At 44.4% G+C, this 26307-nt stretch overlaps 1 protein-coding gene across 2 annotated transcripts in view; it reads right to left on the reverse strand.

Moving 5' to 3' along the window:
* The window catches only part of vps13c (vacuolar protein sorting 13 homolog C), a 385292-nt gene that overhangs the window by 229192 nt on the left and 129793 nt on the right, over positions 1–26307 (reverse strand). For both annotated transcript variants that reach the window (XM_070865206.1, XM_070865205.1), the window contains 5 exons: positions 18193–18307; positions 16547–16683; positions 13535–13664; positions 10383–10500; positions 253–388 (listed from right to left, as the gene is read on the reverse strand). In XM_070865206.1, coding sequence (XP_070721307.1) covers positions 253–388; positions 10383–10500; positions 13535–13664; positions 16547–16683; positions 18193–18307 — 636 coding nt within the window. The remainder of the gene's footprint in view (positions 1–252; positions 389–10382; positions 10501–13534; positions 13665–16546; positions 16684–18192; positions 18308–26307) is intronic.

The raw sequence follows: 26307 nt of genomic DNA on the forward strand, positions 1-26307 counted from the left end.
AGTTTCTTAAACAATAAGGGGATAAGGGGTTATGGGGAGCGGGCGGGGAAGTGGAGCCGAGTCCATGATCAGATCAGCCATGATCTTATTAAATGGCGGAGCAGGCTCGAGGGGCCATATGGCTGACTCCTGCTCCTATTTCTTATGTTCTTATGTTCTTAAATGTAGGTTTTCTGTGAGGACACAAGATAATCAGAATCAGATTCAAGTACTCTCCAATAGAGTCACGACTGTAGTGCAATGGAAACCAACCTTTGCTTTGATGGGTGATCTGGCGGATGACGAATGTTGAGGAAAGGGAATGCTGTCAGCAAGCTCACAAACACTTCTGATTTTCTGATCCGACATTCTGACATGGAGCAAAGGGAGTTCACCAGAGACTTTAAATCTGAAAAACAAGCACTTCACTGTAACTCCGAATATTGAGACGTAGGAATGATCAATTAGCCGAAGCCGGAACAGTGTTAAATAATTTAAAGCAAAATACTGCAGCTGCTGGAACTCTGATAAAAACAGAAAATGTTTTAATTAAAAGTGTACCATCAGATCCCAGCCAACCGGAGAATACACAAAGGTAGATTTTGGGAGCTCTTGTCTGATAGAAACAGGGAAGCTGCTCCCTGAAAATGGTGCTAGCGGCTGATCACTCTGCTGATATCGAAATGTATAAGATTGAGGGGGCTTGACAAGGTGGATGCAGAGAGGATGTTTCCACTGATGGGGAAGACTAGAACTAGAGGGCACGATCTTAGAATAAGGGGCCGCCCATTTAAAACTGAGACGAGGAGAAATTTCTTCTCTCAGGATTGTTAATCTGTGGAATTTGCTGCCTCATGGAGCTGTGGAAGCTGGGACAGCTTCTACAGCTCCATGAGGCAGCGAATTCCACAGTCGTCGCTATGGCCATGACAATCCATCCTCGGGCCCACCGCTGGGTGGCCAGAGTGACCCCAAACATGCGGGAGGCTCATTTAAAAAGAAAATCGGGTTTTATGACGTACAAAGGATGGTGATTGGCATTTGAGGAGAGCGCCCAGCGGAGTGTGTGCTGCACATGCTCCATCCAGTATCAGCTGGCGGTCCAGCAGAAGAGGAGAATCCCACAGGTTAACTCTAGGTTTACTGTTGTGGGGCCGCGCGACGCAGGCTCCACAAAAACAGGCTGGGCCGGTGCAATTCAGTACTGTCCAGCCTCACTCAAAACGGACCTGGTGTACCCTCGGCACGAACGGGCAGCGCAATCTGAGCACTCAATCATAGAATGGTTACAGAACAGGGGGCCATTTGGCCCATCCAGCCTGTGCCAGTTCTCTGCAAGAACACTTCAGCCAATCCCACTCCCCCGCCCTTTCCCTGCAGCCCTATAAATGTTTTCCTTCAAGTACTTATCCAATTCCCTTTTGAAAGCCAAGGTTGAGTCTGCCTCCACCACCCTTTCAGGCAACACATTCCAGATCCTAACCACTCGCTGCGTAAAAAAGTATTTCCTCATGTCGCCTTTGGTTCTTTTGCCAATCACCTTTAATCTGTGCCCTCTGGTTCTCGGCCCTTCCGCCAATGGGAACAGTTTCTCTCTATCTGCACTGTCCAGACCCCTCACGCTTTTGAACTCCTCTATCAAATCTCCTCTCAATCTTCGCTGCTCCAAGGAGAACAGCTTCTCTAATCTATCCACATATCCCTCATCCCTGGAACCACTCTCATAAATCTTTTCTGCACCCTCTCCAAGGCCTTCACACTCTTCCTAAAGTGCGGTGCCCAGAATTGGACACAATATTCGAGTTGAGGCCGAACCAGTGTTTTATACAGGTCCATCACAATTTCCTTGCTTTTGCCTCTATTTATGAAGCCCAGGATCCCGTATGCTTTCTCAACTTGACCTGCCACCTTCAACAATTTGTGCACCTAGACACCCAGGTTGCTCTGTTCATACACCCCTTCAGAATTGTACCTTTTAGCTTATATTGCCCCTCCTTGTTCTCCCTATCAAAATCTATCACTTTGCACTTTTCGGCATTACATTTCATCTGCCACGTGTCCACCCAAACTACCAGCCTGTCTACGTCTTCTTGAAGTCTATCATTCTCCTCCTCACTGTTCACTATACTTCCAAGTTTTGTCTCATCTGCAAATTTTGAAATTGTGCCCTGGGCACCCAAGTCCAAGTCATTAATATACATCAATAAAAGCAGTGGTGCCAGTACCGAGCCCTGGGGAACACCACTGTATACCTTCCTCCAGTCCGAGAAACAACCGTTCACCACTACTCTCCGTTTCCTGTCACTTAGCCAATTTTTTTTGCATGCTGCCACCGTCCCTTTTATTCCATGGGCTTCAACTTTGCTGGCAAGCCGATTATGTGGCACTTCATCAAACGCCTTTTCGAAATCCATGTGCACATCAACCCACTGTTACCTCATCAAAAAACTCGATCAAGTTAGTTAAACACGATTTTCCTTTAACAAATCCGTGCTGGCTTTCCTTAATTAATCCACATTTGCCCATGTGACCGTTAATTTTTTTCCCCAATTATCATTTCTAAAAGCTTCCCCACTACCAAGGTTAAACTGACTGGGCTGTAATTGCTGGGTTTATCCTTACACCCTTTTTTGAACAAGGGTATAGGATTTGCAATTGTCCAGTCCTCTGGCACCACTCCTGTATCTAAGGAGGATTGTAAGATTATGGCCAGTATCTCTGCGATTTCCACCTCACTTCCCTCAGCATCCTAGGATGCATCCTATCCGGTCCTGGTGATTTCCCCTCTGAACTTTCTATTTCTGCCTGATATTCTAAAACTGGGCTAGATTTTAAACTGATAAAGGCATCATGTTATGAACTCAATATCACTGAATAAATCAAATTTTATGATGATTACATGGTGTTCCAGGTTATTTTTATTGTATTCTAAGAACTAAATATTGCAAATGTTCATTCTTCTGTGAAAAATGCAAATCAGAGAGCTTGAATATTCTTGCATTCATAAATGAGCGCTTTTACTTGAATATATTCCTGTACCTACATAGTTATTTTTTTTTTAAAGTCAAGGATGCACAACAAGATGATTTGCAAGTCAGAGGGAGGAACCTGCCATTTTGCAGCATTGGTACCGATCCTGGGCTTTGGAAATTTACAACAGTGGAGTGGAGATGCTGGGGCTCAGTGCTGGGTCCCTTGCTTTTTGTGGTATACATCAATGATCTAGATTTGAATATGGGGGCAGGATAAAGAAGTTTGCAGACGGCACTAAAATAGGCTGTGTGGTGGATAATGAAGAGGCAAGTCATGGGCTGCAGGAGGATATCAATCTACTGGTCAGGTGGGCAGAGCAGTGGCAAATGGAATTCAATTCAGAGAAGTGTGAGGTAATGCACTTGTGGAGGGCTAATAAGGAAAGGGTATACACATTAAACGATAGGCCACTTAGAAGTGTAGATGAACAAAGGGACCTTGGAATACTTGTCCACAGATCCCTGAAAGTAGCAGGCCAGGTGGTTAGGGTGGTTAAGAAGGCATACAGAATGCTTGCCTTTATTGGCAGAGGCACAGAATAAAAAAGCAGAGAGGTTATGCTTAAATTGTATAATACATCGGCTAGGCCACAGCTGGAGTAATGCGTGCAGTTCTGGTCGCCGTATTATAGGAAGGACGTGATTGCACCAGAGAGGGTCCAGAGGAGATTTACTTGGATGCTGCCTGGAATGGAGAATCTTAGCTATGAGGACAGATTGGATTGGCTGGGTTTATTCTTCTTGGAACAGAGGAGGTTGAGTGGAGACCTCATTGAGGTGTATACAAATTTGAGGGGCCTGAATATAGTGGATAGCAAGGGGCTATTTCCCTTGATGGAGGGGTCTATTATGAGGGGGCATAAGGTTAAGGTGGTTGGTGGAAGGTTTAGAGGGGATTTGATTGGAAGCTTTTTCACGTAGAGGGTTGTGGGGGTCTGGAACTCGCTGCCTGGAAGGATGGTAGAGGCAGGAACCCTCACCACATTTAAAAGATGCTTGGATGTGCACCTGAAGTGCCGTAACCTGCAGGGTTACGGACCGAGAGCTGGTAAGTGCGATTTTTCTGGATAACCTCTTGTTGGCTGGCGCAGATACAATGGTAAGTACTGTCGGGAATCGAATACAGCCAGGGTCATCTCTTGGACTAGTTTCGATCGCCTGGATGGGTCAGAGAGGAATTTTCCCAGGAAATAGCATGGCTCTGGGTGGGGTGGAGTGTAAAATGTTGCGATACATGGGGTATCGCAGTTGTGTGAGGCGGACTGGTTGGGCCGGATGCTCTTTACCTCTCCTCCATTGTTCATTGCTTTATATGTAACCTTCAGGGCTGCTGACCAAGGGACGTGTGGCTCATTGTCGAGCAGCGCGGACACGATGGGCCGAAATGGCCTCCTTCTGCGCTGTAAATTTCTGTGTTTTTATCAGCAACTGTCAGCAGTGGCTCAGTGGGTAGCACACTCACCTCGGAGTCAGAAGGTTGTGGGTTCAAGTTCCACTCGAGAGACTTGAGCACAAAAATCTAGACTGACACACCAGTGCAGTGCTGAGGGAGTGCTGCACTGTCGGAGGTGCCGTCTTTCGGATGAGACGTCAAACCGAGGCCCCGTCTGCTCTCTCAAATAATCCCATGGCAATATTTCGAAGAAGAACAGGGGAGTTATCCCCGGTGTCCTGGGCCAATATTTATCCCTCAGTCACCATAACAAAAACAGATTATCTGGTCATTCTCACATTGCTGTTTGTGGGAGCTTGCTGTGTGCAAATTGGCTGCCACATTTCCCACATTATAACAGTGACTACACTCCTAAAGTACTTCATTGGCTGTAAAGCGCTTTGAGATATCTAGTGGTCGTGAAAGGCACTATATAAATGCAAGTCTTCCTTTCTTTCTCTGGGGTGGACTGTGGGGTATGGCTCACTGACAGAAGGGGGGGGGTTTGGGGGGAGGAGTGAGAAAGAGCCTGACAGCATGGCTGGAGTTGGGAGGAGTAGGCTCTCCTTTGCTTAAGCATTTATAAAGACTTATAAGTGCTTAAGCAAAGCTGTGCAAACATTTAATTATTTTGCAGTTGTGATTGGGTTAGGTGTGGTCGAAATATTTGAACATTTGAATATATTAATTATATATTCAAACACAGATAATCACACACGTGACTAGATGGCAAGTATAAAAGCCAAATAACCTTTAAAAAGGTCTGGACAAATTAAACATATGGGCTAAGGACTAGCAATGGATTTGAATGCAGATGGAAGTAATGCAATGCACATTGGAATCGGAAACCTGCACACAGAGGAGTGTCCACTAACAGTGCTGGTAAATTAATTTGGGTGCATCCTTCATTGAAAGTTTTAAGTTGACTTAAAGTCATCAATTTAGTTAATTAAATAATAGTTGATATTCTAACTACATACAGATTGTTTGCAATACGGTGTGCATCTTCAAAATGGAACTGATGTGTCAGAGAGTGTTCAGAGAAGATTGAAAATAATGATCGGATCTTGGGCTCCAAGTTGCACCATAGATATGCAGCTGACCTCATTTTTATTGGAAAGAAAGGGAATTGTAAGGGGTTGTGATCCACGCCTTTAAAATGCTGAGACGCATTGACGGTGCAAGCTCTTTGGCTCGGACAGTTACAACAGAACTGGAGAGCACAGGTTCAAAGCTATCAGCCTCAAACAAGACTAGACTATCATTTTAACTCTTTTGCGTAGGTCGGAGGGCAAGCATCGCAAGTGGTAACCGGGTGCGGCGCTTCAAAAGGCGAGGGCAGATCGGGAGGAGCCGGAGGTCAGGAGTAGCCGGAGGTCGGGAGGAGCGACAGGAGTAAGAGACAAAAAGTAAAAAGAATCAAAATCGAAGTGTGACGTCACGGTCAAGCAGGTAAGTGATTGGTGGATTGATGAGTATTTTTCTTTTTTCTTTTCCTTAAAAAAACCTTGGGCATTGGTGTAAGTTAAGAACTGCAATCAAAAAGATAAGTGATCTTAATTATCTAAAGGATAACTAATTAATTAAATCAGCTGTTTGCTGAGTAGCGGCTGGGTGTGTTTTGATAAGGCTTCGAGTTTAGTTTTACTTGATGGTTGCGAGTGTAACTAGAGGGATGGCAGGACAGCTGAGTCCCGTGGATTGCACATCCTGTGGCATGTGGGAAATCCTGGATGTTTCACGCAGCCAGGCCGACCATGTGTGCAGGAGGTGTCTCCAGCTGCACCAACTCGAGCTCCGCTTTTTGGAGCTGGAGCGGCGGCCAGAGTCACTGCAGTGCATCAGTGAGACTGAGCTACGTGGATAGCACATTTCTAGAGGTGGTCACCCCACAGCTTAAGAATGTGCAGGCAGATAGGGATTGGATGACCGCCAGACAGAAGAGCAGGATTAGGCAGGCTCGAGTCCATCTCGCTCTCCAACCAGTAATCTGTTCTGAGTACCAGTGAGGGCACTGCTGGCTCTGGGGAGTACAGCCAGAGCCAAATCCACGGCACCACGGGTGGCTCAGCTGCACAGAGGGGAGAAAGAAGAATGGAAGAGCTATAGAAGTAGGGGATTCAATAGTCAGTGGAGCAGACAAGCATTTCTTGCGGCCACAGATGTGACTCTAGGATGGTATGTTGCCTCCCTGGTGCCAGAGTCAAGGATGCCACTGAGCAGCTGCAAGGCATTCTGGGGGAAAGAGGGAGAACAGCCAGAGGTCGTGGTCCATATCAGGACCAATGACATAGGTAGAAAGAGGGATGAGGTCCTGCAGGCAGAGTTTAGGGAGCAAGGAGAGAGATTAAAAAGCAGGACCTCAAAAAGGTAGTAATGTCTGGATTACTCCCAGTGCCACGAGCTAGTGAGTACAGAAATAGGAGGATAGAGCAGATGAATATGTGGCTGGAGAGATGGTGCAGGCGGGAGAGATTGCTGAGGCATTGGGACCATTTCTGCAGGAGGTGGGACCTGTACAAGCCGGACGGGTTGCACCTTAACAGAGCCGGGACCAATATCCTCACGTGGGGGGGTGGGGTGGGGAGATTTGCTAGTGCTGTTAGGGAGGGTTTAAACTAGCTTGGCAGGGGGATGAGCACCTGAGAATAGATTCAATAGGGAGGGGAGTAAAGCTGGAATTAGAAATCAAAAATAAATAAAGTGAGCTTGAAGGAGAGGAAACAAGCAGGAAAAAAGGGTAAAACAAATTTAAAGGCACTTTGTCTAAATGCTCGTAGCATTTATAACAACATAGATGAGTTGACGGCACAAATAGATACAAATGGGTATGATCTGATAGCCATTACAGAGACGTGGTTGCAAGGTGACCAGGACTGGGAATTAAATATTCAGGGGTATTTGACAATCCGGAAAGACGGACAGAAAGGAAAAGGAGGTGGGGTAGCTCTATTGATAAAGGATGGAATCACTGCAATAGTGAGAAATGATATTGGCTCAAATGATCAGGATGTTGAAACAGTTTGGGTAGCAATAAGGAATAATAAGGGGAAAAAGTCACTGTGGACGTAGTCTATAGGCCCCCTAACAGTAGCAACTCTGTTTGTCGTAGCATAAACCAGGAAATAGTAAAAAGGGAACAGCAATAATCATGGGTGATTTTAACCTCCATATTCATTGGACAGATCAAATTGGTCCGGGGAGCCTTGAGGAAGAGTTCGTAGAGTGCATAAGGGACGGGGTCCTTGAGCAGTATGGAACAGAATTAACCAGGGGAAAGGCTATCTTCGATCTGGTCCTGTGTAATGAGACAGGATTAATAAACAATCTCCTAGTAAAGGAACTCCTTCAAATGAGTGATCATAGCATGATTGAATTTCAAATTCAGATGGAGGGTGAGAAAGTTGGATCTGAAACTAGCGTACTAAGCTTAAATAAAGGAGACTATGAAGGTATGAGGGCAGAGTTGGCTAAAGTGGACTGGGAAAATAGATTAAAGTGTAGGACAGTTGATAAACAGTGGCATCGATTTAAGGAGATATTTCACAACTCTTAAGAAAAATATATTCCAGTGAGGAGGAAAGGGTGTAATAGAAAAGATAGCCATCCGTGGCTAACTAAAGAATTAAAGGAGGGTATCCAATTAAAAACAAGGGCATACAAAGTGGCCAAAACTACTGGGAGGACAGAAGACTGGGAAGCTTTTAAAAGCCAGCAAAGAATGACTAAAAAAATTAATTAAGGGAAGATAGACTATGAAAGTAAACTAGCACGAAATATAAAAACAGATAGCAAGAGTTTCTATAGGTATATAAAAATGAAAAGAGTGGCTAAAGTAAATGTTGGTCCCTTAGAGGATGAGATCGGGGCATTAGTAATGGGGAACATGGAGATGGCAGAAACTCTGAACAAATATTTTATATCGGTCTTCACGGTTGAAAACACTAACAATATCCCAACAATGGATAGTCAAGGGGCTATGGGGGGGGGGGAGGAACTTAACACAATCACAATGACTAAGGAGGAGGTACTTAGTAAGATAATGGGACTAAATCCCCTGGACCTGATGGCTTGCATCCTAGGGTCTTGAGAAGTAGCGGCAGGGATTGTGGATGCATTGGTTGTAACTTACCAAAATTCCCTGGATTCTGGGGAGGTCCCAGCAGATTGGAAAACTGCAAATGTAACGCCCCTATTTAAAAAAAGGAGGCAGACAAAAAGCAGGAAACTACAGACCAGTTAGCCTAACATCTGTGATTGGGAAAATGTTGGAGTCCATTATTAAAGAAGCAGTAGCAGGACATTTGGAAAAGCAGAATTCGGTCAGGCAGAGTCAGCATGGATTTATGAAGGGGCAAATTTGCTGGAGTTCTTCGAGGATGTAACGAACAGGGTGGATAAAGGGGAACCAGTGGATGTGGTGTATTTGGGCTTCCAGAAGGCATTTGACAAAGTGTCACATAAAAGGTTACTGCACAAGATAAAAATTCACGGGGAGGATTGGCTAGCTAACAGAAAACAGAGAGTCGGGATAAATGGTTAATTCTCTGGTTGGCAATCAGTAGCTAGTGGGGTGCCACAGGGATCAGTGCTGGGACCCCAACTATTTACAATCTATATTAACGACTTGGAAAAAAGGACCGAGTGTAACATAGCCAAGTTTGCTGACAATACAAAGAAGGGAGGAAAAGCAATGTGTGAGGAGGACACAAAAAATCTGCAAAAGGACATAGACAGGCTAAGTGAGTGGGCAAAAATTTGGCAGATGGGGTATAATGTTGGAAAGTGTGAGGTCATGCACTTTGACAGAAAAAAAATCAAAGAGCAAGTTATTATTTAAATGGAGAAAAATTACAAAGTGCTGCAGTACAGCGGGACCTGGGGGTACTTGTGCATGAAACACAAAAGGTTAGTATGCAGATACAGCAAGCGATCAGGAAGACCAATGGAATCTTGGTCTTAGTTGCAAAGGGGATGAAGTATAAACGCAGGGAAGTCTTACAGTTATTGGTGAGGCCACACCTGGAATACTGCGTACAGTTTTGGTTTCCATATTTACGAAAGGATATACTTGCTTTGGAGGCAGTTCAGAGAAGGTTCACTCAGTTGATTCCGGGGATGAGGGGGTTGACTTATGAGGAAAGGTTGAGTAGGTTGGGTCTCTACTCATTGGAATTCAGAAGATTGAGAGGTGATCTTATCGAAACGTATAAGATTATGAGGGGGCTTGACAAGATGGATGCAGAGAGGATGTTTCCACTGATAGGGGAGACTAGAATTAGGGGGCATGATCTTAGAATAAGGGGCTGAGATGAGGAGGAATTTCTTCTCTCAGAGAGGTGTAAATCTGTGGAATTCACTGCCTCAGAGAGCTGTGGAAGCTGGGTCATTAAATAAATTTAAGACAGAGATAGACAGTTTCTTAACCGATAAAGGAATAAGGGGTTATGGGGAGCGGGCAGGGAAGTGGACCCGAGTCCATGATCAGATCAGCCATGATCGTAATAAATGTCGGTGCAGGCTCGAGGGGCCGTATATAACCTACTCCTGCTCATATTTCTTATGTTCTTGTGTTCCTATGTTCCCTCTCCCCCACTTAATGGCCTTTCTTATTCTATGTTTTGCTGTGGTACGGCAAGTAATAGTTTCACACCTTACACCTTACAACATAATCAATGTATGATCCTTGTAGTGACTCGGAAATCATATGGCTCAGCAAAATAACTGACTAAAAACTTTATTCGAAGGTACCTTCCCAATTGTTACCACCATCCACTCCACTTTCACCAATACTGCTGCTGTCATGTAAACAAGCAACGATTTACAGAGGCATTTTCATGTAAACATATCATGCCATCGGTTCTGTATGCATTACTGAAAATTTTAGTTCAATGTTATAGACCAAAATGAAACCACAATGGAGCCTATGTTGAACATACTTGGGCATCCTGGTATCTTTCTCCACTATGGCTCGAGAAAGCTGCACCTTGACATCCATAGGTTGCAGTATATGCTGAGACGAGGAGCACTGTTTCCGAGCAGACTTCCAATCTTGACCTGAAGTAAAAAGACAATTTTTAAACACTTACAATTGAAATGATAATAGTTACTATACAGACAGAATTAGATAGAATGCACTCTGATCTCATTCTCAAGAAATCTTGATAACACTTCCTATGTTAAAACAATGACTACACTTCAAAAAGTTCTTCACTGGCTGTGATGCGCTTTGGGAGCTCATAACTTCGTAAAGGCACGATATAATTGCAAGTCTTTGATTTTGTTGTACAATGTGATTTCTTTGTTCCATTTTATGTGCAAGTATTTCTTCTACATCTGATCGACTATATTCAATTTCGTTTTTCTGATTAATCCATAAAAAGATTACCAACACAACCAAAATTGGCTGCCACATTTGCCTACATAACAATGTAGTTCAAAAAGTAGCCTATTACCATAGGGTCAACCTCAATCTTTGAATCAAAAGCATCCTCCACATGCCACTGAGGTCAGACTTGTACCTGCGAATGACTAAGTAACAGAACTAGAACATACTCCTTTCTTAATTTAACAGCGTCTGCTTCATTAGCACTGCCATCAACCACCAGTTTTGGCATCAATAAGACCACCAACTCAGGGTCCCCAAGGTGATGAACATTCTCTAAATATAGAGGCTTTGCCTCACTGATGGCATCCTGGCACCCAAGGTGCTATGCTCCCACCAATTCACAAAATGTTGGCAGCTTTGGCTGCCCATCTGTACCTTTATTACATTGGCGTTGAAGTCACTGCTAGATGGCTGAAGCAGATTCCTTGTGGTTCAGGAATGGCCTATGGAGAGAGTTGCAGTGCAGCAGAAGTAGTCCCCTAGCTCATTTTCCACAAGAGAATCTCAGAAAAAGGAGTTGAATCCACTGATGGAACCAATGCACCAAAGCTCCTTGCACAGAAAGGAACAAGCATTTCAAGTCACCAAAAGCCTTGTTGCTGGTGGTGAACCATTCCAATGGTGCTTGTAGAATTAAACAGTTGCTAAAATTGGCCTAAGTCAATGCCTCAGGGACAACTGTGCCAATCAGGGAGCAATAGAAGGATTGGTTAGCAGGCAAAGCCAACCCATCCCAAGCAGTACTTATGAAGGTGATAAACACAGCAAGCCCCTCTGTCCCTGCTTGGTTCAGTACAATGTCCCCAGTCCCTCTCTGGAGAAAATGTTGTGAAGGCCAAAGTGTCAGCAGCACCAAATTAGCCAACGTCGACACTACACTAGACTTGGTCTTGGAAGCCAGCATATGATTGGACTTTCATCATCATAGGCAGTCCCTCGAACGAGGGTGACTTGCTTCCACGAGACTTCACAGATGTTTCAATGAAGAACCCGATGTTCCAGTCCTGAACTCCAATTGAAGGGGGTGGAAGATGCCTGTGTGTGGATTTTTTTTATCGTGTGGTGACCGTTGCACATTAGCCACCACACAGGCTTGACAGAGCTAGGCCTTTATCCAGTGGCAAAGGTTAACCAGGACGACTGGAGACCTGCTCTGCTGCACGGACCTAGTGCACACACATATCGCAGTGTGGGCTGGTCCGTGCTGCCCCTGGGCCCTCGGCTCTTCTGAGCCCCGTATCCTCATTTGCTGCACCTCCGCCCACGATGTTCCATGGCCCGGCGCTCCAGCTCTATTTATAGCCCGACCTGCGGTGGTGTTCTCACACAGGTCGGGGAGGCCCACGATTTGTGGCCTTTACATTTGAAATGGACTTTACATTTGACATGGCTCCGGTTGGGGTGGAGTGTAGAATGTTTCAGTGTAAGGGTGTCGCAGTTGTGTGAGGTGGACTGGTTGGGCTGGGTGCTCTTTGCCTTTCCGCCATTGTTCCTTGTTTTATATGTAACCTTCAGGGCTGCTGACTGAGAGCCGTGCGGCTCTTTGTCAGCCGGCGCAGACATGATGGGCCGAAATGGCCTCTTTCTGCGCTGTAAATTTCTATGTTTCTATGCTGGATTAAATCAGAGTCTGAGCAATGTCAGGCAGAACCAATGATGATGGCGGCCACATTTGTTCACACTGCTTGAAAATTAGCTCAACCTACTGAAGTCTATCATGCCAGGTTCAGACAGGAGAATGAAGACAATTTTGATCGGCTAAAGCAAGACATTTCAAGAACAGCCCTACATCAGCGACTGGTCGCAATCCTTTCAGTAACTTGCAAAGCCATGGTTGCATTTACTACAAGGTTTTGATACCTATCCACAATGAAGAATATTAAGTAATAGTTGAGTGGAAGACTATTGTGTGTTAACCAAACAGGTGAAAAGCCATGGCATCCAAGCTGTAACACTAAGAAAACAATCCTTCCAGTTTTCCGAAAGTAATATGAATTAAAGAAGTGGCATGCTTCTTACTGGCACTGAGTACGATCATTAATAATAAGTTGATTCTACATTTGCAGTCTACATTCATTACATGCTAGCCTTCTAGGGCTAACATTTTCAGTACAGATACACCGCAACGATTTGAAATCCTTTCCACGCAGTCTAAAAAGACCAACGTCTTTCACAACCTCAGGATGTCCCAAAGCACTTTATAGCCAATTAAGTACCTTTTTTGAAGTGTAGTCAATGCTGTAATGTAGAAACGCAGCAGCCAATTAGCAAGGTCCCACAAACAACAATTAGATAATGACCATTAGTGATGTTGGTTGAGCAATAAATATTGGCCATAACACCAGGAAGAACTCTTCTTCGAAATAGTGCCATGAGATGTTTTACTTTCATCGGAGGGGGCCTCAGTTTAACATCTCATCCTAAAGACCTCCAACAATGCATTTCGCTCAGTGCCGCACTTGAGTGTCAGCCTAGATTATGAGTTCAAGGCTCGGCAGTGGGACTTGAACCCACAAGCTTCTGACCCAGAGGCAAGGGTGTGACCCACTGAGCCACGGCTGACACTATCTCAGAAGCAGACTCTCTTAGCTCAGCCACATAAAACTTGAGATACAGCACTCTGTCAAAGACTCTGAAGTGACGACAGAAAAACAAAGGAAGGGGAAAGTTAATTTAAAATATAGAGAAATATAAAAACTGCACCTGGTTTACTGAACAAAAGCTGAACACTTCTAAGCTCCACATCAAATTTTTCATAGGCTCGTTCCAGAATTTCCTCCAATGATAAAATTGGGGATGTTGTTTTCTGGTCGTTGTGGTTAATGCTGTTTAGCTGCAGAAAGGTAAAAGTGTAATTCATACATGCTTTGTTATTCATGGCTAGCCAAATAACTCAAAAGATTTCAAATCCAAGAGAATGGGTGAATGTTTGATTGTGTGTGGAGCACAAAACAGCTGATTGCCATTTTTGTTGGTCCAAGGCTTGAGCAACCACTTCAACCCAGCAGTCTACACCACACCGATGATAAATGTCAGCAGCTAACTTAGTCAATAAGGTTGGTTATCTATACCTGGCAAGAAACTAATGCCGCTCTGCTCAAATTGGTTCAAGGCAGCTCTGACCTACTTAAAACACAGCATTTACTGTTGGAGCAGTTCGAAATCTGCAATTCTTTTCTTTAAAATGAAAACAGAGACCTTGTTTTGTTTTTTTTAAATGCTGTTGCTGTTTTTCTGTCCCCCCCACACCACATACCACAGGCAGCCAAGATCTGCTCCCAAATCTCTGCCTAAACTGTTCTGAATCAGCTATGAGGCAGTGTGTGGGAGCAGCCCGTGACGTCCCGATAATTTTCCCTTTCCTTTTTGTGGGTAGCATCTCATTTCTGCTTGGTAATTCATCCACTGACACAGCTGCGATTACCAATTAATTGACCTAGTTGACCTCTGACATAAATTTATGATTGACCTCTTTGTGGTGGCCTACTTACATCATGGAAGGAATTGTTGATATTTTCAAAAAAATACATCTTACAATCTTACCAAAACTATTCGTGTGTTAAAGGATTTCTACACTACTTGCTGTAAGATGTTAGCACCCACCGGGTATTGCAATGTCATCAGCCAGGTTTGACTTGTCATGATTCCAGCAGCTACCTTGTGGAGGGAGTCCAAAACTAGGTGTCATAAGTATAAAAGAAGGAATTCAGAAGAAACTTCTTTACCCAGTGAGTGGTTAGAATGTGGAACTCACTACCACATGAAGGGCGAGTAGCGTAGATACCTGTAAGAGGAAGCTGGATAAACATGAGGGAAAAAGAATAGAAGGATATGTTGATAGGGTGAGATGAAGTAGGGTGGGAGAAAGCTCGTGTGGAGCATAAACACCGGTATAGACCTGTTGGGCCGAATAAGCCCGTTTCTGTTCTATAATTTCTAATGGCTAGACTTTCCTATCATTTTCGGTGGGTTCTCGGCGGTACAGCTGTTTTTCCACCCGCCGAGACCAAACCGCCCACGTGCAACGCCAAGAAAATCACCAGGGCATAAGTTTGGGCTCAACAAAAGCCCGTCCAGATCGCTGAGAACCGCCCTGTGAAAGCTGCTTAAACAGGACGGTAGGGGAGTACTCTACCAAAAAAAGGTAAGTTAAAGTGTCATGTATGTATGCTGTCGGAGGTCACTGGGTTGTACGCATGTGTGTGCAGCCCAGGTATAAAAGGCCAGCCATCATATAATGAAGTCACTTGGGCCCTAATAAAGCAAAGCCAGGTTTGTACCTGTGTTAGTTTACAGTATTCAGTCTTCGAGTTATTACATACATAACATAAAGGTTCTTTATTTTTTTTATTTTAAAACGGCAATTAGGTGTAACAGTGTCTTGGGAATGCTTTTTACGTTTTTTTTTTATAATTGAAATTTTTTTTTTAAGTTTTACCCCCTCCCAAGGCCCAACCGCAGCCTCGGACTAAATTTTAAATACATACTGTCCATTCCGGTAAGAACCGCCCATTTTACTTAGTTTCCCCTTAACCGCCGACAATAAAGGTGCAACGTCCATTTTCTCGCTGGGCGATTAGTTTTAATTAGCTTAAACAGAAAAGTGAAAATTCTCGCCAGCGTTACTCACCAAACATTAGCGGTTTTTCTGAGTGGGCAATCGGGCGTTGAGGGGCTCTCAGGAAAGTCTAGCCCTATGTAATTCTATGTGAAGAAGTTTCTCCTGAATTACTGAATATGGATTCATTTGTGACTATCCTATTTTGGCTGCTAGTTTTGGAGTGGGAACAGCTTCTCTATATTTACCCTATTGAACCCTTTCATAATTTTAAAGACCTCTATCAGGTCACCCCTTCGTGTCTTTTCTAAAGACAGGTCACCTCTGTTCAGTCTTTGCTGATAGTCACTCAGTATCATCCTTGTACAGCCTTTTTGCACTTGCTTCATTGCGTCTTTATCCTTTCTGTAATTATGGAGACCAGAATTGTGCACAGTACTCAAAGTGTGGTCTAACCAAGATTCTATTTAAGTTTGAACGTAACTTCTCTCTGCTTTTGAAATGAACCCAAGTGCTTGGTTAGTACTTTTTATGGCTTTATTAAACTGTATTGCTACTTTAAATGATTTGCAAAACTGTTCCCCTAGATCTCTTTGTGCCTCTACCCAATTTAGATTCTGATTTTCCAAGGAATAGATGGACTCCTTATTCCTGCGACCAAAATGCACCACCTCACACTTACCTGGATTGAAATTAATTTGCCATTTACACGCCCATTCGGAGAATATGTTAATATCTTCCTGTAATATTGCAGTCCTCCTCTGTATTAACTATATCCCCCAATTTGATGTCCTCTGCAAATTTTGAAATTGTACTTCCGATTCCCGAGCCCAAATCATTTATATAAATGCTGAACAACAGTGATACTAAAACCGATCCCTGTGTGACCCACTTCCAACCTTCCACTCGCCTGACTCTATACCTTAAACTCCTATTCTGTTTTTCTGCTTTGTAGCCAGTTTTCTAGCCATTATGCTACTTGTCAGTGACTCCACGTGCTCTGACCTTAGTCCACTATGTTACACAAGTTATATCTTCAGGTTTGTAGGTTATTAAAAGCTTCCACTCAGGTGAACGGCAAAATCCTCTGCAGCCTGCTGCCGTCAACAATCCTCTACAAAGGTAAGAGCGTTGATAATAACCATCTATTGACATACCTGTAGACTTCCAAAGTCCAGAATCAGTAAGTTTGAGTTATCATCATAGAAGCCCGTCTGTGGAACCATAAGGTAGGATGGTTTAAAGTTGATTCGGAGATCCAAGGTTTTACGTGTTTCGATAATATAGGACAGACCTAGAAAAATATTTTTAAGCAACAGGGGCATTTTTTAGTACAAAATTCAGAAACAGTGTTTAAAATTGAGAAACACCATGGGCTAGAAAGTGCGGTCGGAGGCTTCCCGTGGCCGAATGCCCCTGATCAGCAAGTAAACACCGCACCTACCTGGTGCCTCCGTACCTTCGAAGGCTCGCGCTCCTGGGCCTGCAGGTGTATGCCTGCGTAAAGGCCCACATATCCCAGGCGGTTCGCAAGCATCCCTGGGATCACGTGGGCCAGCCCAACCAATCACAAAGGGAGATTCCCATGATGCTTATGGGGATTCTGTACCTCTAAGCATAATAGGAATCATAATAGGATAATAGGAATCAACACAATAGGAATATGCTTCAGAGACATGGACCATGTCCAGCAGGTACCTCAAAACACTAAGTACCACCATCAACGCTGCCTCCGCAAGAACCTGCAAATCCATTGGCAGGATAGGCGCACCAACGTCAGTGTTCTCGCTCAGGCCAACATCCCCAGCATCGAAGCATTGACCACACTCGATCAGATCCGTTGGGCAGGCCACGTCGTCCACATGCCCAATACTAGACTCCCAAAATAAGCGCTCGACTCAAGCTCCGACACGGCAAGCGAGCCCCAGGTGGGCAGAGGAAACGCTTCAAGGACACCCTCAAAGCCTCCTTGAAAGAGTGCAACATGCCCACCAACACCTGGGAATCCCTGGCCCAAGACTGCTCAAAGTAGAGGAGGAGCATCCGGGAAGGCACCGAACACCTCGAGTATCTTCGCCGGGAGCATGCGGAAGCCAAGCGTAAACAGCGGAAGGAGCGCACAACAACCCAAGCCCCCCCACCCACCCGTCCCTCCAACCACCGTCTGCCCCACCTGTGACAGAGACTGTAGGTCCTGCATTGGACTCATCAGTCACCTGAAAACTCATGTTACTGTGGAAGCAAGTCATCCTCGACTCCGAGGGGCTGCCCAAGAAGAAAATAGGAATACCCTAAAAAAAACACACTTTCACAACACGGGAATAAAAATAAATCACCACATGGGCAAAATTAAACATTTAAAACAAAAATTAAATTTTTTGAAAAATAAATGAACATTTTTCAAGAGCAAAAAAAAAACTAATTTTAAAGGTTTTTGTATGGTTAAATCATTAAAAAAATACATTTAAATATTTACGCTGGTAAAAGATGGCCTTGCACCTACTTTTACCAGGTGTAAGGGTTTCGTGGGCATTCACTGGGCAGTAGTTGGGCAACTCTGTGCCCGTGAATGTCCATTTGCTGCGGATGGGTACAATCAGTCAAGCAGAATCTTGACATCGCAAGTTCTGGGTTTTCGAGTATGCGCATCACATGCGTAAACCTGTGGGGCACTTACGACCCACGTACGCTGAAAATCCATCCCGTGTTTTAATCACATTAGGTGTCAGAGGGTTCAGTTGGGACAGTTATTTTCTCAGCTTTCATTTTCTTCCCCCAGTTGCTGGACATTTCAGGCGTTTACCTGTTGCAGTCTTTTCTTTGATTTCCTCCAACTTCAGCAAAGTGGCAGAGGTCAGCTGCTCAAGATCGAGCCCGCGGCTTGTCTGGAAAAACTCTACCACACTGTTTATTGTTTGCTGCAACAGAAAAGGAGAGGCACTCGTTTTATTTCCAATAGTCTGAGGCAGCAGAGGAAAAACAGGGTTTAAAATTAATCTCTACAGGACACACTAGGTAATAAGAAACCTAGTAAGTTAAGGATGAGAAAATGTCACTTTGTCTATCCTTGCTCATTTTTCTAGTACCCTTAACTTACTCAGTTTTGCATCCAACTGCATTCTGAACACCCCTACTGTCTTCTACCCTACTTTAACTTGTAGATTATGTTTAAATATACATCATTCTCTGGGCCAAAATAATCTCTATGAGTCAGTTGCAATTTATTTTTCAATAATTTAAATGTACATATTCTCTGACCTAATTTACCTTAAAGTGAAGCGTTCACTTTACCAATACCATTTAATACTTTATACAACTCAGTGAAGTTCTCTCTTAACCATTATTCTCGGCAGTTTAGTTTGAAGCTCCTCTAACCTTGCTTCTCAGCTCATCTCTTTTATACTTGGGATCATTCTCGTTACTATTCTCTGTAACCGATGTAAGTTTTGAAGTGTGGTGACCAGAACTGTACAGAGTTTTCCAGGTGTGTCCAAACAGTCCCCTGTAAAGCCTCAGTATAACCCTGTAGATGCACACACTGTTCTGGTTATGTCTCACAACACTAACTGGTTTTTTTGAAGTGGAAGTGACAAATCTACTGTTCCTGCCAGGTTTCACTCCATGAAATAAGTCTCCTTGTGCTATTTCTATTAACTCATTATGTCCCTTCGTTGTTCATTTATTCTCACTTACTGTGCAATACCTTAACTGGTTGGCATTAATCTTTATTCACCTTTTGTCTGCCCAACTCCATAACTCAACAAAATAGAACATAGCCTAGCGAGGGCAGGGGTAATGGATGAGTGGGACTTGATGCAGGATAGAATTTGGACAGCAGAGTTTTGAATGAGCTTAAGTTTAGAGGTTGGAGGATGGGAAGCCAGCTATTAAAGCAATGGACCATGACAGTCTAGAGGTGACAAAGGCAAGGATGAAGAGTCCAGCAGCAGATGCACTGAGGCAGAGGCGGGCAATGTTACCGAGATGGAAGTAGGCAGTGTTTGTGATGGCGAGGAGCATATGGTATCAGTAGCTCAGCTTCAGATTGAAAAGGACGTTACGGATGCAAACAGTCTGGTTCAGCCCGAGACTGTGGCCTGGGAGTGGCAGCTGGGGGTGCGATACAATCGATGTTGAGAGAATGGAATTTGGGGCTGAAGACAATCGCTTTCTTCTTCCTAATCTTAACTGGAGGAAATTGCAGTTCATCCAAGACAGGATACACAGAAGCAGTGGCAGGGTTGAGAGAAGTATAGGAGAGGTAGATCTGCGTGTCAGCGTACTTGTAGGAGATGACTCCATGTCTGCATTTGATGCCCCGAAGGGAAGCATGTCGATTAAAATGAGGAAGCCGAGGGTAGATGTGGGAGACACCAAAAGTAGCAAAGCGAGGCCGGGGAAGCGTAGCAAGAGATGCAAATTGCCTGAGACGCACTGGAACATAGAACAGGAGTTGGCCTTGCAACCCCTTGAGCCTGTTTCACCATGGCTGATCTGTACCTCACCACCATTTACCTGCCTGTGCTCCAAACAACTGAAACCCTCACTTAACAAAATCTGTCAATCTCAAGTCTTGAAAATTTCAGATGACATGGCATCCACAGCCTTTTGGGGAGAATTTCACGGTATTTGCACTACCGTTTGTGAAAGAATGCTTTCCGATTTCACCCCCAAACGGCCTCGCTCTCATTTTAAGATTGTGCCACTTATTCTGGATTTCCTCATTGGAAGAAAGAGTTTCTCGATATCTACCCTATCGCACCCCTTTATCATTTTATAAACCTCGATAAAATCACCCCTCAACCTAGTAATCTCAACGGAATAAACCTAGATAATGCAACCTGTCTGCGTAATTTAACCCATAAGCCCAGATAGCAAGCTGTTGAATCTGCTCTGTACTCCTGCCAAGGCTAATATATTTTTCCTGAGGTGCGGTGCCCATAAGTCTCCTTGTGCTATTTCTATTAACTCATTATGACCCTTCATTGTTCATTTATTCTCACTCACAGTGCAATAACTTGGCATTAATCCAAGAAAGACAAATCCAGCCGAATGCAGTATTCCAGATGGGATCTGACTGAAATTTTGTACAACTGAAGTGTCATTTCCTCACTTTTGTATTCCAAACCTTTGGAGATATAGGCCAACACTCCATTACCCTTTTTGATTACTTTTTATACCTGTGCACTAGCTTTTAGTTATATTCGTACCTGGACACCAAAATCCCTTTGCTCCTCTACCGTTTCTAGTCTCTTGCCATTAAGAAGACACCTCGATGTGTCTTTCTTGGATCTCACATTTCCCCAAATTGAACTCCTATCAATCAGTTTTGCCCACTCAACTGTCTGTGTAACTTTCTGCTTCTGTAAGCACATCTTAACTGTGCCTCCCCATTTAGTATCATCAAACTTGGATATACAACTCTCTACTCCTTCATCCACGTCATTGATACATGAGGTGATAATCCCTGGCGAATACCACAGCAGACTCTGCCAATCACAGTAGGTTCCCTTTATCTCCGCTTTCTACCTCCTACCTCCCAACCACTTACCAACCCATACTGCAAGGTTATCGCCAATTCCTCGCACTTTCATTTTTGCTAATAATCTTCAGTATGGAACCTTACAAATGCCTTATGAAAGTCCATATAGACAACATCCATAGATAGTCCCCTTTCCACCTTGTTACTGGCCTCCTCAAAAAATTCAACTAATTTAGGCAGACATGACCTACCAGTCATAAATCCATGCTGAGATCAGAGAGTTAGGATGGAACCAAGTAAGGACAGTCCTATTGAGCTAAACAGAGGCGTTGGAAGAGGACGGTGCAGTTGACGATCAAAGGGAGCAGGGATAATGCACCAATCATGAAGAATGTCGTTTGTGACTTCGGTTCGGCCCACTTTAGTGCTGTGGCAGTGACGGAAACCAGACTGGAGAGACTCAAAAAAGGAGCTGCAAGAAAGATGGGCAGAGATTTGGGGATGTTCAAGAAGTTCGGGGAGGACGGGTGGCAGTTTGCAAGGACAGAGCAATCGAGGGTGTTTTTTTGAGGCTCAAATGATGTCAGGGAGTTTTGAAAGGGAGGGGGACAGTGTCGGAGGAGAAGGAACCATTTAAAATGAGGGTAAGGAAGGGAAAGCAGGTGGCCAACAGTTTAGTGGGGATGAAGTCAAAGGAGCAGTTAATGGAGCACAGATCAGAGATTAATCCTGGGATTGTCTGATCTGTGCTATTCAATACCAAACCAGTCAGTTCTTTCACATATCAAGTCACTGGGAGCTGTGCTTCAATGTTGATGGAGACATGAACACAGATAGATCCTAACATGAAAGAAGACATAAATCATCAAGTACCTATTGAGAAGTTCCTTACTGACAGAAATCAAAACATATGGAATGTCAAACAAACAACAACTTGTATTTATATAGCGCCTTTAACATAATAAAACATCCCAACGAGCATCACGGGAGTGTTATAAGACTAAACAAATAAATTTGACACCAAGCCACATAAATTACAGCAGGTGCTTGGTCAAAGAGGTAGGTTTTAAGGAGCGTCTTGAAGGAGGAAAGAGAGGTAGAGAGGCGGAGAGGTTTAGGCAGGGAGTTCCAGAGCTTGGGGCCCAGGCAACAGAAGGCACGGCCACCAATGGTTGAGCGATTATAATCAGGGATGCTCAAGAGGGCAGAATTAAAGGAGCACAGACATCTCGGGGGGGTTGTGGGGCTAGAGAAGATAAGAGAGATAGGGAGGAGCGAGGCCATGTAGGGATTTGTAAACAAGGATGAGAATTTTGAAATCGTGGCGTTGCTTAACCGGGAACCAATGTAGGTCAGCAAGCACAGGGGGCGATGGGTGAGCAGGACTTGGTGCGAGTTAGGACAAAGGCTGCTGAGTTTTGGATGACCTCAAGTTTACGTAGGGTAGAATGTGGAAGGCCAGCCAGGTGTGCATTGGAGTAGTCAAGTCTAGTGGTAACAAATGCATGGATGAGGGTTTCAGCAGCGGATGAGCTGAGGCAGGGGTGGTGGGGGGGGGGGGGGGGGAAAGAGGAAAAGACGAGCGATGTTATGGAGGTGGAAACAGGCGCTTTTTGTCATGCCACGGATGCGGCCAGAGGTTCATTTCAGGGTCAAACAGGCTGTGAAGAGTCAGAAGTCTGAATTATCAGAGTAGGATAAATATTCTAGTTAAGCGAATGGGCTAAGGTTTGGCAGATGGAATACAATGTCGGAAAGTGTAAGGTCATCCACCTTGGGGGAAAAAAAAAAAACAGTAAAAGGGAATATTATTTGAATGGGGAGAAATTACAACATGCTGTGGTGCAGAGGGACCTGGGGGTCCTTGTACATGAATCCCAAAAGGTTAGTTTGCAGGTGCAGCAGGTAATCAGGAAGGCAAATGGAATGTTGGCCTTCATTGCGAGAGGTATGGAGTACAAAAGCAGGGAGGTGTTGCTGCAACTGTATAAGGTATTGGTAAGGCCGCACCTGGAGTACTGCATGCAGTTTTGGTCACCTTACTTAAGGAAGGATATACTAGCTTTGGAGTGGGTACAGAGACGATTCACTAGGCTGATTCGAGAAATGAGGGGGTTACCTTATGATGATAGATTGAGTAGACTGGGTCTTTACTCCTTGGAGTTCAGAAGGATGAGGGGTGATCTTATAGAAACATTTAAAATCATGAAAGGGATAGACAAGATAGAGGCAGAGAGGTTGTTTCCATTGGTGGGGGAGACTAGAACTAGGGGGCACAGCCTCAAAATACGCAGGAGCCAATTTAAAACAGAGTTGAGAAAAAATTTCTTCTCCCAGAGGGTTGTGAATCTGTGGAATTCTCTGCCCAAGGAAGCAGTTGAGGCTAGCTCATTGAATGTTTTCAAGTCAAAGATAGATAGATTTTTAAGCAATAAGGGAATTAAGGGTTACGGGGAGAGGGCGGGTAAGTGGAGCTGAGTCCACGACCAGATCAGCCATGATCTTATTGAATAGGCGTTTCTGCGGCCGCAACCGAGACTCCAGGATGGTATGTTGCCTCCCTGGTGCAAGGGTCAAGGATGTCTCGGAGCGGGTGCAGGACATTCTGAAATGGGAGGGAGAACAGCCAGTTGTCGTGGTGCACATTGGTACCAACGACATAGGTAAAAAAAAGGGATGAGGTCCGACGAAACGAATTTAAGGAGCTAGGAGCTAAATTAAAAAGTAGGACCTCAAAAGTAGTAATCTCGGGATTGCTACCAGTGCCACGTGCTAATCAGAGTAGGAATCGCAAGATAGCGCAGATGAATACGTGGCTCGAGTGGTGCAGCAGGGAGGGATTCAAATTCCTGGGGCATTGGAACTGGTTCTGGGGGAGGTGGGACCAGTACAAACCGGACGGTCTGCACCTGGGCAGGACCGGAACCAATGTCCTAGGGGGAGTGTTTGCTAGTGCTGTTGGGGAGGAGTTAAACTAATATGGCAGGGGGATGGGAACCAATGCAGGGAGACAGAGGGAGACAAAAGGGAGGCAGAGGCAGGAGACGGAGGGGAGATGGGGAGGGGTGGGGGGCGGAGAACAGGAAGGGCCACTGTGCGGCAGAATTCTAAAAGGACAAAGGGTGTTAAAAAAACAAGCCTGAAGGCTTTGTGTCTTAATGCAAGGAGTATACGCAATGAGGTGGATGAATTAACTGTGCAAATAGATGTTAACAAATATGATGTGATTGGGATTACGGAGACGTGGCTCCAGGATGATCAGGGCTGGGAACTCAACATCCAGGGGTATTCAACATTCAAGAAGGATAGAATAAAAGGAAAAGGAGGTGGGGTAGCATTGCTGGTTAAAGAGGAGATTAATGCAAGAGTTAGGAAAGACATTAGCTTGGATGATGTGGAATCTATATGGGTAGAGCTGCAGAACACCAAAGGGCAAAAAACATTAGTGGGAGTTGTGTACAGACCTCCAAACAGTAGTAGTGATGTTGGGGAGGGCATCAAACAGGAAATTACTGCATGCAATAAAGGTGCAGCAGTTATAATGGGTGACTTTAATATGCACATAGATTGGGCTAGCCAAACTGGAAGCAATATGGTGGAGGAGGATTTCCTGGAGTGCATAAGGGATGGTTTTCTAGACCAATATGTCGAGGAACCAACTAGGGGGGAGGCCATCTTAGACTGGGTGTTGTGTAATGAGAGAGGACTAATTAGCAATCTCATTGTGCGAGGCCCCTTGGGGAAGAGTGACCATAATATGGTGGAATTCTGCATTAGGATGGAGAATGATAGTTAATTCAGAGACCATGGTCCAGAACTCAAAGAAGGGTAACTTTGAAGGTATGAGGCGTGAATTGGCTAGGATAGATTGGCGAATGATACTTAAGGGGTTGACTGTGGATGGGCAATGGCAGACATTTAGAGACCGCATGGATGAATTACAACAATTGTACATTCCTGTCTGGCGTAAAAATAAAAAAGGGAAGGTGGCTTAACCATGGCTATCTCGGGAAATCAGGGATAGTATTAAAGCCAAGGAAGTGTCATACAAATTGGCCAGAAATAGCAGCGAACTGGGGACTGGGAGAAATTTAGAACTCAGCAGAGGAGGACAAAGGGTTTGATTAGGGCAGGGAAAATGGAGTACGAGAAGAAGCTTTCAAGGAACATTAAGGCGGATTGCAAAAGTTTCTATAGGTATGTAAAGAGAAAAAGGTTAGTAAAGACAAACGTAGGTCCCCTGCAGTCAGAATCAGGGGAAGTCATAACGGGGAACAAAGAAATGGCAGACCAATTGAACTAGTACTTTGGTTCGGTATTCACCAAGGAGGACACAAACAACCTTCCGGATATAAAAGGGGTCAGAGGGTCTAGTAAGGAGGAGGAACTGAGGGAAATCTTTATTAGTCGGGAAATTGTGTTGGGGAAATTGATGCGATTGAAGGCCGATAAATCCCCAGGGCCTGATGGACTGCATCCCAGAGTACTTAAGGAGGTGGCCTTGGAAATAGTGGATGCATTGACAGTCATTTTCCAACATTCCATTGACTCTGGATCAGTTCCTATCGAGTGGAGGGTAGACAATGTAACCCCACTTTTTAAAAAAGGAGGGAGTGAGAAAACAGGGAATTATAGACCGGTCAGCCTGACCTCAGTAGTGGGTAAAATGATGGAATCAATTATTAAGGATGTCATAGCAGCGCATTTGGAAAATGGTGACATGATAGGTCCAAGTCAGCATGGATTTGTGAAGGGGAAATCATGCTTGACAAATCTTCTGGAATTTTTTGAGGATGTTTCCAGTAAAGTGGACAAAGGAGAACCAGTTGATGTGGTATATTTGGACTTTCAGAAGGCTTTCGACAAGATCCCACACAAGAGATTAATGTGCAAAGTTAAAGCACATGGGATTGGGGGTAGTGTGCTGACGTGGATTGAGAACTGGTTGTCAGACAGGAAGCAAAGAGTAGGAGTAAATGGGGACTTTTCAGAATGGCAGGCAGTGACTAGTGAGGTACCACAAGGTTCTGTGCTGGGGCCCCAGCTGTTTACATTGTACATTAATGATTTAGACGAGTGGATTAAATGTAGTATCTCCAAATTTGAGGATGACACTAAGTTGGGTGGCAGTGTGAGCTGCGAGGAGGATGCTATGAGGCTGCAGAGTGACTTGGATAGGTTAGGTGAGTGGGCAAATGAATGGCAGATGAAGTATAATATGGATAAATGTGAGGTTATCCACTTTGGTGGTAAAAACAGAGAGACAGACTATTATTTGAATGGTGACAGATTCGGAAAAGGGAAGGTGCAACGAGACCTGGGTGTCATGGTACATCAGTCATTGAAGGTTGGCATGCAAGTACAGCAGGCGGTTAAGAAAGCAAATGGCATGTTGGCCTTCATAGCGAGGGGATTTGAGTACAGGGGCAGGGAGGT

This window comes from Pristiophorus japonicus, chromosome 21 (genome assembly GCF_044704955.1).
Source record: "Pristiophorus japonicus isolate sPriJap1 chromosome 21, sPriJap1.hap1, whole genome shotgun sequence".
NCBI classification, from domain to species: Eukaryota; Metazoa; Chordata; class Chondrichthyes; family Pristiophoridae; genus Pristiophorus; species Pristiophorus japonicus.